The 16203-nt window shown below is 50.4% G+C and overlaps 2 protein-coding genes across 4 annotated transcripts in view; one reads left to right on the top strand and one right to left on the bottom strand.

The window, feature by feature from the left end:
* Col2a1 (collagen type II alpha 1 chain) overlaps positions 1 to 5830 on the top strand; it is a 29921-nt gene extending 24091 nt beyond the window's left edge. For both annotated transcript variants that reach the window (XM_005006506.4, XM_003475836.5), the window contains 13 exons: positions 437 to 598; positions 748 to 855; positions 1089 to 1196; positions 1523 to 1576; positions 1726 to 1833; positions 2049 to 2102; positions 2213 to 2320; positions 2549 to 2602; positions 2948 to 3055; positions 3354 to 3642; positions 3995 to 4182; positions 4484 to 4726; positions 5247 to 5830. In XM_005006506.4, coding sequence (XP_005006563.1) covers positions 437 to 598; positions 748 to 855; positions 1089 to 1196; positions 1523 to 1576; positions 1726 to 1833; positions 2049 to 2102; positions 2213 to 2320; positions 2549 to 2602; positions 2948 to 3055; positions 3354 to 3642; positions 3995 to 4182; positions 4484 to 4726; positions 5247 to 5393 — 1731 coding nt within the window. In that variant the 3' untranslated portion in view covers positions 5394 to 5830. The remainder of the gene's footprint in view (positions 1 to 436; positions 599 to 747; positions 856 to 1088; positions 1197 to 1522; positions 1577 to 1725; positions 1834 to 2048; positions 2103 to 2212; positions 2321 to 2548; positions 2603 to 2947; positions 3056 to 3353; positions 3643 to 3994; positions 4183 to 4483; positions 4727 to 5246) is intronic.
* Positions 5831 to 10108: 4278 nt separating this feature from the next.
* Positions 10109 to 15496, bottom strand: Tmem106c (transmembrane protein 106C). Of its 2 annotated transcripts, XM_013159498.3 has the most exons (8): positions 15331 to 15494; positions 14640 to 14851; positions 13584 to 13647; positions 12964 to 13123; positions 12736 to 12876; positions 12245 to 12294; positions 11727 to 11780; positions 10109 to 10849 (listed from the first exon to the last, which is right to left on the bottom strand). In XM_013159498.3, exons 2-8 carry the CDS (start codon positions 14821 to 14823, stop codon positions 10753 to 10755), a joined length of 750 nt encoding a protein of 249 aa, XP_013014952.1. In that variant the 5' UTR covers positions 14824 to 14851; positions 15331 to 15494; the 3' UTR covers positions 10109 to 10752. The 2 variants fall into 2 exon arrangements, with proteins under 2 accessions (XP_013014952.1, XP_063110709.1); XM_063254639.1 differs by lacking the exon at positions 12245 to 12294 and having other exon boundaries at positions 15331 to 15496.
* Positions 15497 to 16203: the final 707 nt, after the last annotated feature.

The following is a 16203-nucleotide window of genomic DNA, read 5'->3' as shown; positions in this document are numbered from 1 at the left end:
ACATTCTGTTACCTGGCTCGTGCTTTATAAAGAAGCCTGTAAGGCCCAGATCTGACTTGTAGGAGAGTTCAGGAGGGAGTAAAGATGAGGGCAAGTCACTCAGCTCACTGAGGGAAAGTACAGAGGGGTGATGCTTAGGTGAGCAGAAGGCTCGGGGCGAGGAGCAAGGTTGGGGCTGTTCCTTGAAGACTAGGGAACTGAAAACCAAGTGAAAGAGGCAAGAGAGATTCTACATGGAGCAGAAAATGTGAAGTGTACGGGGGGAGGGGGCTGTCCCAGAGAAGAGGCCAACGAGGTCTATTGGGTTGGGGTATGAAGCTGCCCTTAGTGTGGGATAGTGAAGTCCCTACATGGGAGCTACTTCCTTGAGGTCAAACAGGCATCCTGGAGAGGAAGAGAGAGACAAGTTTTCACATCCTGCATTTGCTCCTCCTAGGGCAACCCTGGACCCCCTGGTCCCCCTGGTCCTGCTGGAAAAGATGGTCCCAAAGGTGTTCGAGGAGACAGTGGTCCCCCTGGCCGAGCTGGTGACCCTGGCCTCCAAGGTCCTGCAGGACCCCCTGGCGAGAAGGGAGAGCCCGGAGATGATGGTGTTTCTGTAAGTCCCCACCAGGCTTGTGCCGAAGTCCCCGGCTGCATGGCTGTGGGGCTCCTGAGCCTCAAGCACAGGGTGGGAGGATGTGGGAACTTTGTGGATGGGGAAGGGTACTGCAGCTCTGTCCTCCTCTCCTGTCCCCCCCTTCCTAGGGTGCCGATGGTCCTCCAGGTCCCCAGGGTCTGGCTGGACAGAGAGGTATTGTTGGTCTGCCAGGACAGCGTGGTGAGAGAGGGTTTCCAGGACTGCCCGGCCCATCGGTGAGTGATGGGTGTTCCTCCTTCTCCCCAGCCGGGCAGTGCCTGCCCAGCCTAAGACTGAGCACAGAGCTGTTGGAGCAAATGCCTCTGCAGCAACCACATCATCCCACATCTCTTACTCACTCTGCACCCTCCAAACTGTCTCTTCATCAGCCCTATCCCCTGACAGGGGTTGTGGGTCCAGGAGGGATGTTTAGGGTGTGTACTCATGGTCCTTGTCTCTGTCCCTACAGGGTGAGCCTGGCAAGCAGGGTGCACCAGGTGCATCTGGAGACCGAGGTCCTCCTGGCCCTGTGGGGCCTCCTGGCCTGACTGGTCCTGCAGGTGAACCCGGACGAGAGGTGAGTGAGGATCTCCCAGGGGTGATCCTGACCAAGGAGCGGGCCCAGTGTATCTCCCCACCAGGCCAGCCATGTCAGAGGGCCCTGGAGAAGTGGACTGCAGTGTGGGTGACAGGCTCAGAGCCCCGTGCCATGGGAAGCCACAGAAGAGATAGCACAGATGTTGGCACACCAGGAGAAAGGAGGGCAAGAGCTTAGAGGAGCAGCCTTGACTCTGAAGTGTTGGCTGGACAGAAGAGGACAGGGCTGGGCTTCTCAGGAGAACAAGAGGCTGAGGTGGGGCAGGTCAGGAGCAGTTCTAATGGATCCTTGTTTCCCTTGCACAGGGAAGTCCTGGTGCTGACGGTCCTCCCGGCAGAGATGGCGCGGCTGGAGTCAAGGTGAGTATTTCGTGTCTCTGCATGCACTGGGCCTAAAAGATCAGCCAGGGAGCAGGTGGGCATTAACCTTGTCTCATTCTAGAAGGAACTTCTGTCCTTGCCTCTTCTGGAATGTTCTCTGAGCCTGAGCTCTTTCTCTTGCCCGACAGGGTGATCGCGGGGAGACTGGTGCTGTAGGAGCTCCCGGAGCCCCTGGGCCTCCTGGCTCTCCTGGCCCCTCTGGCCCAACTGGAAAGCAAGGAGACAGAGGAGAGGCTGTGAGTATCCTCGACTCAGTAGGAGCTGGTGGTGAGGGGGTAGCCACCTGAGCAGGGAGCACTGCCATGTCATCCTCCCCTGTGCAGTCCTTGGGTCCAGGGGTCTCTGGACTCTGGGCAGCCGTCTCAGTGCTCAGCTCAGTGGCAGGTGTGGCAGGCTGTCCTTTTCCCTCACGCTGCTTTTTTATTACATTATGCTTATTCTTGCCTCGCAGGGTGCACAAGGCCCCATGGGACCCGCAGGACCAGCTGGAGCCCGTGGAATCCCAGTGAGTATCAGAGTACCCTATTCTGGGACCCCCGCAGGGGCAGGCCTGGGACACACAGAGGGTTATTGCTGGCCCCCACTTTCTCTAATCCATGTGTGTCTGATTCCCAGGGCCCTCAAGGTCCCCGAGGTGACAAAGGAGAATCTGGAGAACCTGGAGAGAGAGGAGTGAAGGGACACCGAGGCTTCACTGGTCTGCAGGGTCTGCCTGGCCCTCCTGTGAGTGTCATTGCATGAGCAGGGCTGCCCAAAGCCTGGGCCCAGGGCCCACCAATGCAGCTCAGCTCAGTGTCACTGGCAGAAAGCCCCTGGGCTTCCTCAGGGTGGAGCAGGAGGAAGAGAAGGAAAGGGAACAGGGTGGGACACACAGCTGTGTTCTACCTTCTCAGGTAGAAAGTTTTATGTTTGTCTCTGCTGACCTCTGCCTTCTGCGGCTTTCTTCCACAGGGTCCTTCTGGAGACCAAGGTGCTTCTGGTCCTGCTGGTCCCTCTGGGCCTAGAGTAAGTAAGATGGTGTTAGGGGATGGAGTGAGCCCCCTCAGAGGAGTGGGAGTTCTGCGGGGGAGGGGGCACTACTATCTTATCACTCAGAAGATACCTAGAGAGACCTAGGGCTGGTTTTCTGTGAGGAATACGAGGCCGGCTGTCCAGGTCAGCCCCCAGTGGCAGGTCCTTACAGACAGGAGCTCAGGAGGCTGGGGAGCTATGAAGTGAGTTAGCCAAACAGAAACCAGTTTTAGGTAGCAGAGCTCAGCAGCAGGCCTGTCCCATCAGGGTGGCCACCTGACCGGCCACTCGCCAGCTTCCACTCATTTCTTATCCTCTCTTCTCTCTCCTGACCTGTAGGGTCCCCCTGGCCCTGTTGGTCCCTCTGGCAAAGATGGTGCTAATGGAATCCCTGGCCCCATTGGGCCTCCTGGTCCCCGTGGACGCTCAGGTGAAACTGGCCCTGCTGTAAGTGTCCTGACTCCGTCCCTGCTATCTGAAGCATCCCAGCATCCCTCTGGTGCTTGGGACCTCTCTGGAGGCATGGGCTGGTAGCTTGTGGTGATGGTGTATTTTACTCTGAGGTCTCCTCAGAGACAGGGGCTGAGGAGGAAAGGGGGGGTGAGGCTTGGCTTTCTTGGTCTTCCCAGGCCCTGGCATGGGACTGGAAGAGGACACTCTTATACACTGTAGCAGCTGGGGAGGGGATGGACACAAGAGGGGCTCCTCCCCTTGGCTCCTGTCTGACCACTGTTTCCTATTGCAGGGTCCTCCTGGAAATCCTGGACCCCCTGGCCCTCCCGGTCCCCCTGGCCCTGGCATTGACATGTCCGCCTTTGCTGGCCTGGGCCAGAGAGAAAAGGGCCCCGACCCCTTGCAGTACATGCGGGCGGATGAGGCAGCCAGTACCCTGAGACAGCACGATGTGGAAGTGGATGCCACACTCAAGTCCCTCAACAACCAGATTGAGAGCATCCGCAGCCCCGAGGGCTCCCGCAAGAACCCTGCTCGAACCTGCCGGGACCTGAAACTCTGCCACCCTGAGTGGAAGAGCGGTGAGCCTGGAGGACAGGGTCCCCTGCCCTAGAGATGGCAACAAGGCAAAGGCAACAAGGCAAAGGTGCCGCTTAGTGCAGGGGTTGGGGGAGTGTCCAGAAGGTGGTGGCTTCTCACTTGTCCTGCCATAGCAGGTGACGGCTGCGGGATTCCATCCCTTTTTGCCTGTGTTCTTTAGTATCAGACATTCTTCCAGATCTCCTAGCCCATGTGTCCTTTTATCTCCCTTCCCTTTAGGCCATGTGCAACCTCCCTTTTCTGCACCTCAATTTTCCCATAGGCCCTCCATCTCGGTCAGCCTGGCCCTGAAGGGACTTTGATCCTCATGGGGCACTGCCTCTTTCTGTGCAGGAGACTACTGGATTGACCCCAACCAGGGATGCACCTTGGATGCCATGAAGGTCTTCTGTAACATGGAGACAGGCGAGACCTGCGTCTACCCCAACCCGGCCAATGTGCCCAAGAAGAACTGGTGGAGCAGCAAGACCAAGGAGAAGAAGCACATCTGGTTTGGAGAAACCATCAATGGTGGCTTCCATGTGAGTATCTGGGTGCTTTAGGCCCAATCTGGCTTCTCTCCATGGATGCTTTTAGCATCTCCCCAATTCTCCACCAGCTTTGGCCTTGAGAGAAAGGAAAGAGGAGGAAGAATATTACTCCTCATTTAGAGTTGGAAAAGAGAACCTCTGAACTTGTTCTGCTTCCCAGAAGCAAAAATATCCATTCCCTGCTGCTCCAGCACCCCAAGCAACTCCTGAACCCTGCAGTGAGCACCCCCGTAGCCCCAGGCCCCAGTGAATGCTGGCGCCAGACCTTACATCTGCTTCTCTGCCCCCACAGTTCAGCTATGGAGATGACAACCTGGCTCCCAACACCGCCAATGTTCAGATGACTTTCCTGCGCCTGCTGTCCACCGAGGGCTCCCAGAACATCACTTACCATTGCAAGAACAGCATCGCCTATTTGGATGAAGCAGCTGGCAATCTCAAGAAGGCCTTGCTCATCCAGGGATCCAATGATGTGGAGATTCGGGCTGAGGGCAACAGCAGGTTCACATACACTGTCCTGAAGGATGGCTGCACGGTGAGTGTGGCTGGCCAGAGCCACTGGTGAGAACAGCTGCCCTGGGTGGTTGGCTGGAACAAGGCTGGGGACTGGCCCAAAGTGACATGATCATCAGCAGTCGAGTTTGAGGAGTTAAAAAAGAGAAGCTGAGTGACAGGTGAAGGAGAGGTCCCTGTGATTCAGTCAGCTCATCCACTCCCCAGCTTAGAGAAAATAAGGCTCTGTCTGGGCCTCAGTGACTCTTGGAGATGAGTAACTTGCGATGTAATATGAATGGGCACATCTATGACAGAGAAGGTGGAATCACAGTCAGGGAGCCCATGGGGAGGTGGAGAGGGTAGGGGACAGGTAGGTGGAGGAGGACTCTGCTGCTGAGAATAAGAGTTGAAGAGGAGAGGGCTTGGGCAAGTGGAGATAAAGTCTGGAACAGTTGTCAAATGTGGTTAACAATTTGTGGTTGCTCGGTTTTGGAGTCCTGGGCAGCTGATTCTGGGTTTCAAGGCATCTACTGAATAGCATCTCCTCTCTTTCTCCTTAGAAACACACTGGTAAGTGGGGCAAGACTGTCATCGAATACCGGTCACAGAAGACCTCGCGCCTCCCCATCATTGACATTGCACCTATGGACATAGGAGGGCCCGAGCAGGAATTTGGTGTGGACTTAGGGCCTGTCTGCTTCTTGTAAAAACCTGAACCCAGAAACAACACAAGCGATTACACACCCAAAGGACCCAAGTACTTTCCAATCCCAGTCACTCTAGGATTCTGCACTGAATGGCTGACCTGACCTGATGTCATTCATCCCACCCACTCACAGTTTGGACTGTTCTCCCTTCTCTTTCTAAGAGACCTGAACTGGGTAGACTGCAAAATAAAATCTCAATGTTCTATTTATTTATTGTCTTCCTGTAAGACCTTTGGGTCAAGGCAGAGGCAGGAAACTAACTGGAATGAGTCAAACGCCCCCTGAGTGACTGCCCCCAGCCCAGGCCAAAAAGACCCCTCAGATGCCGGGCGCAGGAACTATGTGTCCTACACAATGGTGCTATTCTGTGTCAAACACCTCTGTATTTTTTAAAACATCAATTGATATTAAAAACAAAAAAAAATTATTGGAAAGTACATACTGACTTGTGTTTTGTTCTTGTGTCTTCTGTGTAAGTATTTGATTTTATAGAAATATTCAAATGTGGTCCGAGGGCCTTTTTCTGGTGACCTTTCAACCACAAGTGAGGAAGTGGAAGTCACACTTTAGTGACCTCACACACTTACAGACTTAGCACTTTTGTAACCCTTGACAATGCATGGAAGCGAGTGGTGAGCTGGGACCAGGTTCATGTGGCTACAGTGAAGGACCTGGCACAGGTTACTCTGAAGTAAAGAACGTTTACTTCGGCTCACAGTACTGGGGACTTAAGTCCAAGCTTAGGCAGCCCTGAGGTGAAGGCAGCACATCACGGCAGGCACAGAGGGATACAATCTCACATCATGAGCCAGGAAGCAGGAGTGACAGGAGACCAGGGTTCCTTGGGGTCCCACTCTCACCTCTGAGAGCACAGTCCCAGTGATCCCAAAAGGCCTCGCCTCCCTGGGTACTGAGCCTTTAACACATGGCCTTTGAGAGACACTATCCATATTCAAACTAGAGTACTAGAATTTGGGAAGGGAGGCACACTTGATACTGATCTCAGCTCCAGAACAGAATAGTGCAAGAGGCAGGAGAGCCTGCAGGCTTGGAGGCAAGACCAGAGGTGGGTCGTAGCCTGCTGGGCCACAAACATGGAGACACTCTTGAGGAAAGGTGAGGTGGAGGGCAGAACTAAACCTGCCACAGACCTCTTCTGAATACCAGACTTAGAAACGGGCAGCTTTCCTTTTCCTTACCACCAGGTGTCCCCACCGATACTTTGGGTACATGTGGCACAAATGAGCAAGTTGTCCCCTTTCCCACTAGAGGGCCATGGTGGTGATGACACGTGATGTGACATGAGTCCGGAAAGCCATCGGAATCATGCGGGCAGTATTTCATAACACAGATAAACCAAAGAGCCATAGCTTTCTCGGCCTCCTCCTTCCATCCAGGCCCCCTTCTGCTAGATTAAGGTTGAAAGTTTCTGTATTAAAGAAATATAAATAAAACACTCTATTGGATTTGTTTACATTGATACTCAACTCATGTAAACTCAGTTGAACAAAGTGTGCCTTACCAGGACTAACTTGGGGCAAAATAAAGGAGTAAAATTACACAACAGTTAAAAACAAAGAATAGCTAGCTCATAAATAAAAACAAACAAGGCCTCCATCTGCCAAGAGACTGAGGGCCAGGAGAGATCAGGAGAGGTGGAGATGCGTAGGGACCCCACACTTTGGGAGCTGTGGAACTGAGCTGATTCTAACCCTCTGGCCTCATTCTGCTCCTTGCTTACCCTGCCCGTTTGAAATAAAGTAGTTTAGTAGATTGTGGCCAGAGCTTAGAATTCTAAAAGAGAAATCCATGGGGATCCAGGTGATTCCAGGCAACCCACCCTCTTCTGGGCCCCTAGTAAAACCTGGAGACAGAAGCAGCTGCTCCACAGGGACTCAGGATGACCCAGAGCAGGAGGACCACAAAGGGCTAGGGCTGGGGTTGAGGGCAGGGTGGTGGTAGGGGTTGGGTGGTGGTGGTGGTGGTGGTGGTGGTGGTGGTGGTGGAATGGGAGGTCCTGGGTCTGCCTGCATCGATATTCAAGGCCAATCACACTGCTGTAGTCGCACTGGCAGTCTTGTGCACTCTGCTCCTGCCTGAATGCCAGGCTCCCTGCTAATTCCCCATCCCTGAGGTCCCAGCAAAGGCCAAAGAAGGTCTCTTCAACCACAGCGCTCATCAGACAAGGGAGGGTGGTGGAGGCAGGAAGTGAGGACAGAGCTGGCTCACTAACTGTGAGGGCTTGGTCAGGTCACTGTTCCTGTCTTGAGCTTCCTGCCCTCTATATGATGGTGGCACCAAAAGTCTTTGGGTTGGGATTCGGCACACTGAGCACATGCTAAGAATTAGTCTCAACCCCCTTGAGTCCTGGGTAAACCATGGAACAATTTCTAACACAGTGCTCCTGTTTGTTTGTTTGAGGTTCTGGGCGTTACATGTAGCACCACTGTACTGAACTACATCCCCAGCCCTTTTAAAATTTTTATTTTGCAACACAGTCTCATGAAGTTGCCTAGGCTGGGCTTAAACTTGCATTCCTTCTGCCTCAGCCTCCTAGACTGTTGGGATTGCAGGTGTGTACCACCACACCTGACCTAGTGTTTCTTTCTTTCTTTCTTTTTTTTTTTTTTTTTTTTTTTGGCTTTTTCCTTTTTATCGATACCGGGGATCGAACTCACGACTGCCTGCTTGCAAGGCAGGCGCTTATGCCGCTGAGCTAAATCCCCAAGCCCATAGTGTTTCTTTCTAAATGAGGTAAGGAACACAGAATCATAGAGGAGTAATGATAAAATAATGAAGAATTTTACTGAAAGAGGAAAGAATGGTTACTTTGCCTAATACCAAAAACATCTGGGACCCCAGCTGAATGATTTACACAAGGCTTTTAACAAATAGGCTTTTTAAATAATTTGTTCCATACTTTGTGTTTGAATCCCTGACATAGTGAACCCAGAGATCTTGGGAGTTGTGCTGTGGGGCAACTAGGGCTCCAAAACAGTCAGTAGGAGTAAATTGCTGGCTGTAGGTAGCCTAGCCAGTGTGAAAGCTTTGATGAAGTCACAAACTTCTAGCTGAGTTTCTGGACACAATGCATTAGGAATTGCAATCCTTGGCACATGCCAGATGCTCAGTGAATCCTTTCATGGAATAAGTAAGTATATAAATACGTAGAGATCTCTGTATGCTACAAATCTTTGGCAAAGTAGTTTGAGATTAAAAAAAAAAGATCACACTGCAGACTAAGATTTTACAACAGAGAAGGCATTGCTGGAAGGGCCTTACCTCCAAGAAATATTCTGCAATTTTTTTTTGAGACAAATTCTTATTACATAGGTGAAGCTGTGTTTGAATTCACTGTATAGCCCAGGCTGATCTTCAACTCACAGTGATCCTCCTGCCTCAGCCTCCTGAGTTCTGGGATTACACCACCATGCTTGGCCACTCACCCTTCTAACTTGGGGTTGCTGCAAGGAAATTGTAGACAGTCGTTCAAGAACTGACAGCTGCCACGATAAAACTATGCAGAGCACCTCGAAGTGCAGTTTACCAGGAATATAACTAGTTATGAGACTTGATAACACTGAGACCACATTTATTGATTCATGTTTAAAATTCACATTTTATAAAGTGGTATCAGGAGAAATATTACTGAAGCACATGGTCACAAAAAATGATGCAAAACTGAGGTATCAATACAAGTAATTTTTTGAAAATTACATGGAAAATAGGGTAGAGACCATTGGGAAACTGGGAAAACTATAGAGAAAATACAGTCATGTGTGTACGTGTTTCGGGTGCAAGTCACCAAAGTCCTTCATCAGCACCGTCACCGTCACTGTCATATCCTTGAGCATACACATCACGTGGCCCTGCAACACTGAAACCCCAGCACTCAGATATCTGCTTTTTCCTGTTTTTGCCATAATCATAGTATCAGCCAAATAGGAAATTTAGCTTTAGTGGGAAGATTCAAGAGTGGAAAGATAATAAAGAAAATACTGAAAATTAAACTAAAGGGGAAAGAAAGCTCATATACAACCCGTAACCAGCTGCTGCTCCAAGAAATCTCAGAGGATTTCCTGAGACCTCAGGATTTCCTGAAGCCACTTGCAGCCTGCAGTGTTGGGAGGGTGGGGAGCTGACCCTGGCTGAGCTCCTGGGTCACCAATCTCCACCATCATGCCACTACAGCTAGCCATGACTGAGCAAATATGGACAGGTGAGGAAACTGAAACTCACACAGTGTCTTATTGAGGACTACAGCCAGGTGAGGGGAGCAGGATTTGGGAAGCAGCACCTCCCTGCAGGCAGCTTTGGGGTTAGGCTTTGAGGTTAGGGTTAGGGTTAGGGTTAGGGTTAGGGTTAAAGCTTAGGTTTAGGGTTAGGGTTAGAAGTTGGTTTAGTGTTAGGCTTAGATTTAGGGTAAGTTTTAGGGTTAGGTTTATGGTTAGTGTTAGGGTTTAGGTGTTAGGGATAGTGTTTGCCCTGCTACCTCCAACCTCCAGGGGGCGCTGTGTCCTCTGTTGTGGAAGAGTGACAGGACAGCCAGGTCTCCGAAGCAGGCAGAAAGTGGGACAGTTTGCTGTGACAAGCCCTCACAGGGACAGAGACCAGTCGGGGGATCCCTTTTTCTTTCTCATAGTGCATCCTGTGCTGACACACCTGGCCAGAAACTATTCTGTGGTTCTCCCAGGCAATCAAAGGAGACAGATAAATCAAAAGCAGGATTTATTTATTTTTCTATGAAATCCCTAATCCATGTTCCAGCCAATGGAGAAGGGTAAATCAAGACTCACAAAGATTCTTGGTAGAAACAACTGTAATTTTCTACAGGGCTCCCCACCATCACCACCAAAAAAAAAAAAAAAATCCTTGTCTTTTTTTAAAAGCTCTTAAGACGTCTGGGAACAGATGAAACAAATACATGTCAAGTGGGTCTGTGCTTTTAGGGGTTCCTGGGATCCCTCCCTGCTGCCACTTCTGCGCCCATGAGGCACTGACAGCTGCAGCTGCACGAACAGTGCTATCTCTACATTGTTCTATGATAACTTAGACCCATGGTATGGGTTAACCTTATCAGGCCTTAAGAACCGCTGAATTAAGTTCTTCAAACCCATATCACATGCCAAATATTTGCTGGGCACAGGGTAGGCACTGGGCAGTGATTCTGCTGGCTCTGGGAAACACACGGTGCTGTAGGGATTGTTTTCCTAAGTGGTAGGAAGGTGTTTGTTGGGGGCTAACAGAGCCAATTCCTCCTCTGCTTTAACAACCTGGGGTCAGCGGGGGAACTCTGGGCCTGGAAACAGATGCTGGGCTCTCTTCTACAGGTGCAGCTGTGGAGAACCAAGAGCAGGTGCTAAACAGTTGTAGAATTTGCGCCACAGTCCACGTAGTGATGTGTCTCCAAGGAGCTCTGGGTCGTGAGGCCAATGTATGAAATCTTCACTGAAGTTCTATGGAGAGGAAATCCAAGAAGAGATGAAATCAGCAAGAAAAACTGCCTAATTTCTTGCAAGTTCAGGCAACAGTACCATGGGCCACAGGCACAAATCTTCATGATCATATAACCAGGATACCAGAGGATCTTTCCAGGCCCAAAGATGCTATGTCATGAGGTGACCTTCTAAATAAGTTGTTATTAATCAAGGGTGATTTTTTCACAGGAACTTTGGTGTTGTCTAGAGACATTTTGGGTTGTTACAAATGGTGTGTGTGTGTGTGTGTGTGTGTGTGTGTGTGTGTGTGTGTTAATAGTACCTAGCTGGTAAAGACCAGGGATGCTGCTAAAGTCCTACACAGTACAGGACAAGCCTTCTACAACAGAACTCTCTGGTCCAAATGTCTACTGTGCTAAGGTTGAGAAACCTTACTTTCATCCTCATACTTCAAATGTCTGCACAGCAGAGCCTGTCACCTACAAACAGAATGGCCACAGTCCAACACAATCCTCAAGGTCCATGACATATGGTGATACAGGTGGATGCAGAGTAAGGGTGGTCACATGTCTATACTTACACCTGGAGAAAAGTTTTCTGGTCTTCAATGATCTCATTAGGGTTCTAAATGGAATGCATGCATTTAATTAAACTAGATCCCATTTCATGGAGAAAAATCACATGTTCTGCTGTTCACTGTGTGCCACAGTTCACTGTGACTTTTGCAGGGGGTCTGGCTGCCACATCAAGAGAACGCCAAGGGTGTCTTGCATCTGTCATGAGGCATGGGGCCCCTCTTTGGCTACATGCCTCTGACAGATATGTGCAAGTTCTCAGAACCTGTGGGTCTAGGCTCAATCGCAAAGGCCATGAGACAGGGAATCGAGCGACATACCGCATGAAGATCACTATGTTGTGCACCAGAATATGAGGCACTGTGCAGAAGAAGCTACAGACAGCAAACACAGAAATGGTTAGGTTAGTATACAACAAAACAAAACAAAACCCCCAGAAGAACCAGTAGGGAAGAGCTGAGTTACACTGTCAAATTATTTGGGGTGCCTTATCTCACCCACACCCACTCTTCCAACCTGGGTGTGCAAGGCCACTAATTTGGGGCCACTATGAGTATTGGTCTCATCTTTTTTCAGTGACACCATTTTCTGTCTTGTCAAGCCTATCACAGAAACCCTGGAGCCTGGCAATATTTCTAGTACTTAACGCTCTCTCTTAGAAATTCAAGCACTTAAGTCACACATCAAGTGAGTTCTTCAAACAAACATAAATATGGTTAAAGCTAAGACCACAGGCCAAGGCTGGGGCTTCAGGCAGGGACAGGCTCTAGTCAACTGAGCATCACGCTGAATCCCTTTTTCTGGAGGAAAGCGCACAAACAGAGAACAGTGTGCTTACTACACATAGGAATACGGTCCTCCCATCTCAGCCTTTGCCGTAAAATTCACCTGTAAAGACAGCAAAAATCAACCCATAGCCAAGGAAGATAGATAGAACAGCACTCTTCTCAGCAGCCCACAGTCCCTTGGCCATTCTTCCATCACATACAAAGCATGTCCCCAGGACTGTCCTTGACACAGTCTACAAGCCCCTAAAAAATACCTCTGACCTCTCCTCTTTTGGGGCCAGTGGACCTCAGACTATAATACTGTCTCTTTGAGATTTGTGGAGAGTCTCTTTCTCTTACAAATGCTTTTGTCTGAATACTTAAATGTTAGACATTTCCCCTTCTTCTCTACAATCATTCATAATCACAAGTCCATTGGGTCCTCTCATCAACTAGTGTCTCCAGGTGAAAGCAAGAAGGCACAGGAAAGACACCCCGCTGCTGCATTCCCACTACACCCACCCTCCTCCTGCGCTGCAGAGACTCTGAAGGAACAGTATACCTGCTGCTCGCTTCGCGGCAGAATGAGGGAGACATTCGTGGTCATATATGTGCCAACCACTGTGTTCATGTACTGAACCTGGCTGGACAGGCTGGTCACTGAAACTGGGTAGAAGTTGGAGTTCCGGATTTTCAGGGTGGCCTGCATCGGGGGAAGGAAGCAAGCATAAGTGCACTGGGTCCAAGACTGGCAGGTACACAATACAGGAAGCGAGGTGCCAAGCCTTACCGTGATGGCGAGGATGACAAGGGAGTCGCGCTTGTTAAATGTGACTTTCACCACCTTGATGCCATCATCGTTCACAAGGACTGAATGCGGAAACAGGAAGAAAACCACCAAACCAGATGCCAGGAGGCACAGCAGGACCGACAGAAGGACATACTGTTTACTGCAAATAACCCACACACAACAAATGAGGCAGGTGAGTATCAGAGTCCAACCAGTCAAGATCAAATGCAAAGCCAGATCGAGCTGAGGTGGAAGGACAAAGAACCAGGAGACCAGCCCAGGAGGAATTAGGTAGGAGAAACTTTTCTCAACCCACCTGAACACTGCTGGAAACCCAAGAGAGAAGCAAAGTGGACAAAGGTATTTCCACACCTCCCAGGGTACCCGACTTCTCCAGTCCCTCCAATTCCATCCCCCATGTAGCCCTCAGAACACATTAAACCGAAATTTTCTCTCCCTGGATGGTGACAGGGAGTACAGATATCCCTCTTGAGAAAATTCTAACAAAGGAAATGGGTTTACAAAAACAGATATAGTTTTCATAGAATTAACTGGCATTCATCCATATTATAAGTGAGGGAGAAGAATAGATATTGCCAAGTGAGGGGCAGGTAACTCACGTTCTCTGAGGGCGCAACCTCTGATCACTGTGTGGGATCAAAGCTACCAATTCATTGACTTGCTCTAGAAAAGAACCAAGCATTCATTCTGTAAAGCCCACATATTAATAGTACTGTTCTTTTTTTTGGTCTTTTTCGTTTTTATCGGTACCAGGGATCGAACTCAGGACTGCCTGCTTGCAAGGCAGGCGCTTATGCCGCTGAGCTAAATCCCCAGCCCCTAATAGTACTTTTCTTTGCATCTCACTGCAGCCCGCCATTGCAATTACGCCTCTGTGATTACACATTTTTAAGAATACTACTTTCAAGTTACAAGTCCAGTGAAAAAGAAACACATCCATCTATACAGAATGCTGCAAGTTATAAAACACCCATCGGAGTTGCCACGGCAGTGCTGGGGACGTTGAGGTATCTGGGATCTTCTTCTGGCTTTCTGTTGTGGCTTTGGCTGTCATCAAACCTCTCCAAGCCGCTTTTCCCTTACCTTTAATAGCAGGGTTTGCAGTAAACAGAGTCTTAGGCTTTTGGCAGCATGAAACCTTGTGACTCTCCATCTAAACTCCTGAGACTGTCAGAGCGCCTGTTCAGTTACTAGACAATCCTGTACCCAATCCAGCCTCCACTCCTGTGCATTTGCCCATTTATCCCACTTGAAGTAATTTGAAAACATCAGGTTAATAATTCATTCTCTTTCTTGTAATGAAGCATTCAAGACGATCCCCCTACAAAGTTGTTGCAATCTGTATGAGCAAAACCAATAAAGACACAGGCTTGTCAACAAATCCCACAACAAAGAGCAAATGAAAACTCCAAAACCACACGAAGGAGAAAATAAAAATGAAAAAGTGGAAGCAAAGAAAAAACAAAGGGATCAAGAAAAGTAGTGGAATTTGCCCAAGTTGATCAGGTCAGCAGAACTGGTTCCAATTCAGACAGTCTGTGACTATCAAGACACTGCTGCCTAGAAGAACGCTGTTGGGCAGACACAAACACCTCTGTGGGGAGCGTGGAAGTTTTGTGGGCAAGGCATCTCTTCTCTCAACATCAGATTCTCACCTGTTGGGATGTAGCCTGTCCCCTGGCAGGTGAGACAGGTGATGCTATCTCTCCCCGTGAACTCCACATATGGAAACTGGGCGATGGCTTCTTCTTGCTCAGGATCAGCCAGGAAAGCCTCCCTGTCATCTTTCTTTCGCTTGGAGGAGGGAAGGCGAGCAGAGGCAGAATGCTGAGACCCCATGGCCACAGTGTCCCACTTGTGTCATGTCCTACATGGAGAGAGGCAGGTGAGTGCACATCAGGGACCAAGCCAGAAGAAATCGCTTCTTTCTACCACGAGTGAAAACATTAAACATGACAAACTGCCGTCCTGAGTGTGGTCCCAACACTTATACAATTCCAGTGGGGAGCCTCATTTTGTACCCAGGCTCCCCGCCCTTCTTTGCCTTACAAACAGCAGTAGGAATGGAGTCTGCCGTCTGCCAGGCTGCCCGGTTCCTCCCACCCCTGGAACTCGGGTTCCCCGGGTCCCATCTCGTCTAGCCTCTCCCTTCTTCTCCACTATTTGCAAACTCTGCTCTCCTTCAGAAAACCTTCCCGGATAAACACGCAACAAATTAACAACACGCTTCGGTGATCCCCACCCTCCTCCACTCGCAGCCCTGGGAGGCGGGCTCAAGTAACGCCCCCATTTCCGAGCTCATCAAAGTGGCCCAGGGGGAGCAGACCCCAGGGTCCCCGAACCTACAGGGCACAAACTCCCAGCAGCTTCTCTCCGGGCCTATCCGCGGCCACCTGCCCCCTCCAGCGGGTTTAATAACGGCTTCTGACCCTTGAGCAGCCTGCACCGGGTGCGCAGGTGCAGAGTGGCGCGGAAGGCCGGCTTGCACTTGCGCCTGCGCTCTCGAAACTCAGCGCTTCCCTTCCGACGCGCGGCTGCCGCGCTCCGTCGGCGCCGGTAGAGGGCGGCAGAGAGCGGTTTGGCTACCGAGGTTTTGCTTCCAGAAAAGGTGGGAAAAACTTGACTCTTCCACAGCAGATTTCGCTTCCGCTGACCAAAGCCATTCTCATCCATTCTTAACCACTTCGGGACTGTGTAGACGCTGAGGGTGTAAAGAAACCAAAACACCCCTGCTAGGGGCTTAGCTCAGCGGCACAAGTGCCTGCCTGGCAAGCGTGAGGTTGTGAGTTCGACCCCGGTACAAACAAAACAAACAACAACAGAGCTGGGCTTTTGCGCAGCGTTCAAGCGCTTGCCTGGTAAACGGGAGGTTGTGAGTTCGATCCCCACCCCCGCCCCCAACAAAGGAAACCAAACAATCCCAGAATCTAACCTTGGTCCCGTGGAGGATCCAGATGCTTCACATCCCACCCACTTCAGTAGACCACTGTGCTACGGAGGCTCCCCCCCAGCCAGTGGGGGGTCCCCTAGTCTAGCATGGGAGTCCTGCCTACTTCTTGAAGGAACAGAGCCCAAAGTTAGGCTTTGCAAGCAAACTGGTGCTTTACTAACCCTGCTTCACGCACCTCTGCTTGCAGGCTTTTCACGAAAGCCTTGCAGGAGGGGTTAGAGGGCGCTTTTCACAGCCAGCGGCAGACTGCTGACAAATTAAGCTCCGCC

The sequence above is a fragment of the Cavia porcellus genome, unplaced genomic scaffold (genome assembly GCF_034190915.1).
Source record: "Cavia porcellus strain 051 isolate PalLab524CR breed Dunkin Hartley unplaced genomic scaffold, mCavPor4.1 scaffold_8, whole genome shotgun sequence".
Classification (NCBI taxonomy): domain Eukaryota; kingdom Metazoa; phylum Chordata; class Mammalia; order Rodentia; family Caviidae; genus Cavia; species Cavia porcellus.
The sequence above is the reverse complement of the archived record's forward strand: the minus strand, read 5'-3'. Positions and strand labels throughout refer to the sequence as shown.

What these genes read in the sequence shown, in the direction of transcription:
- Tmem106c (XM_013159498.3), bottom strand. Translation starts at nt 14,823, where the DNA reads ATGGGGTCTCAGCATTCTGCCTCTGCTCGCCTTCCCTCCTCCAAGCGA. An exon ending in TTGTCATCCTCGCCATCACG is followed by an intron (nt 12,877 to 12,963) that starts GTAAGGCTTGGC and finishes CCCCCGATGCAG; the next exon opens with GCCACCCTGAAAATCCGGAA. An exon ending in GGACCGTATTCCTATGTGTA is followed by an intron (nt 11,781 to 12,244) that starts GTAAGCACACTG and finishes TGCTGTCTGTAG; the next exon opens with CTTCTTCTGCACAGTGCCTC.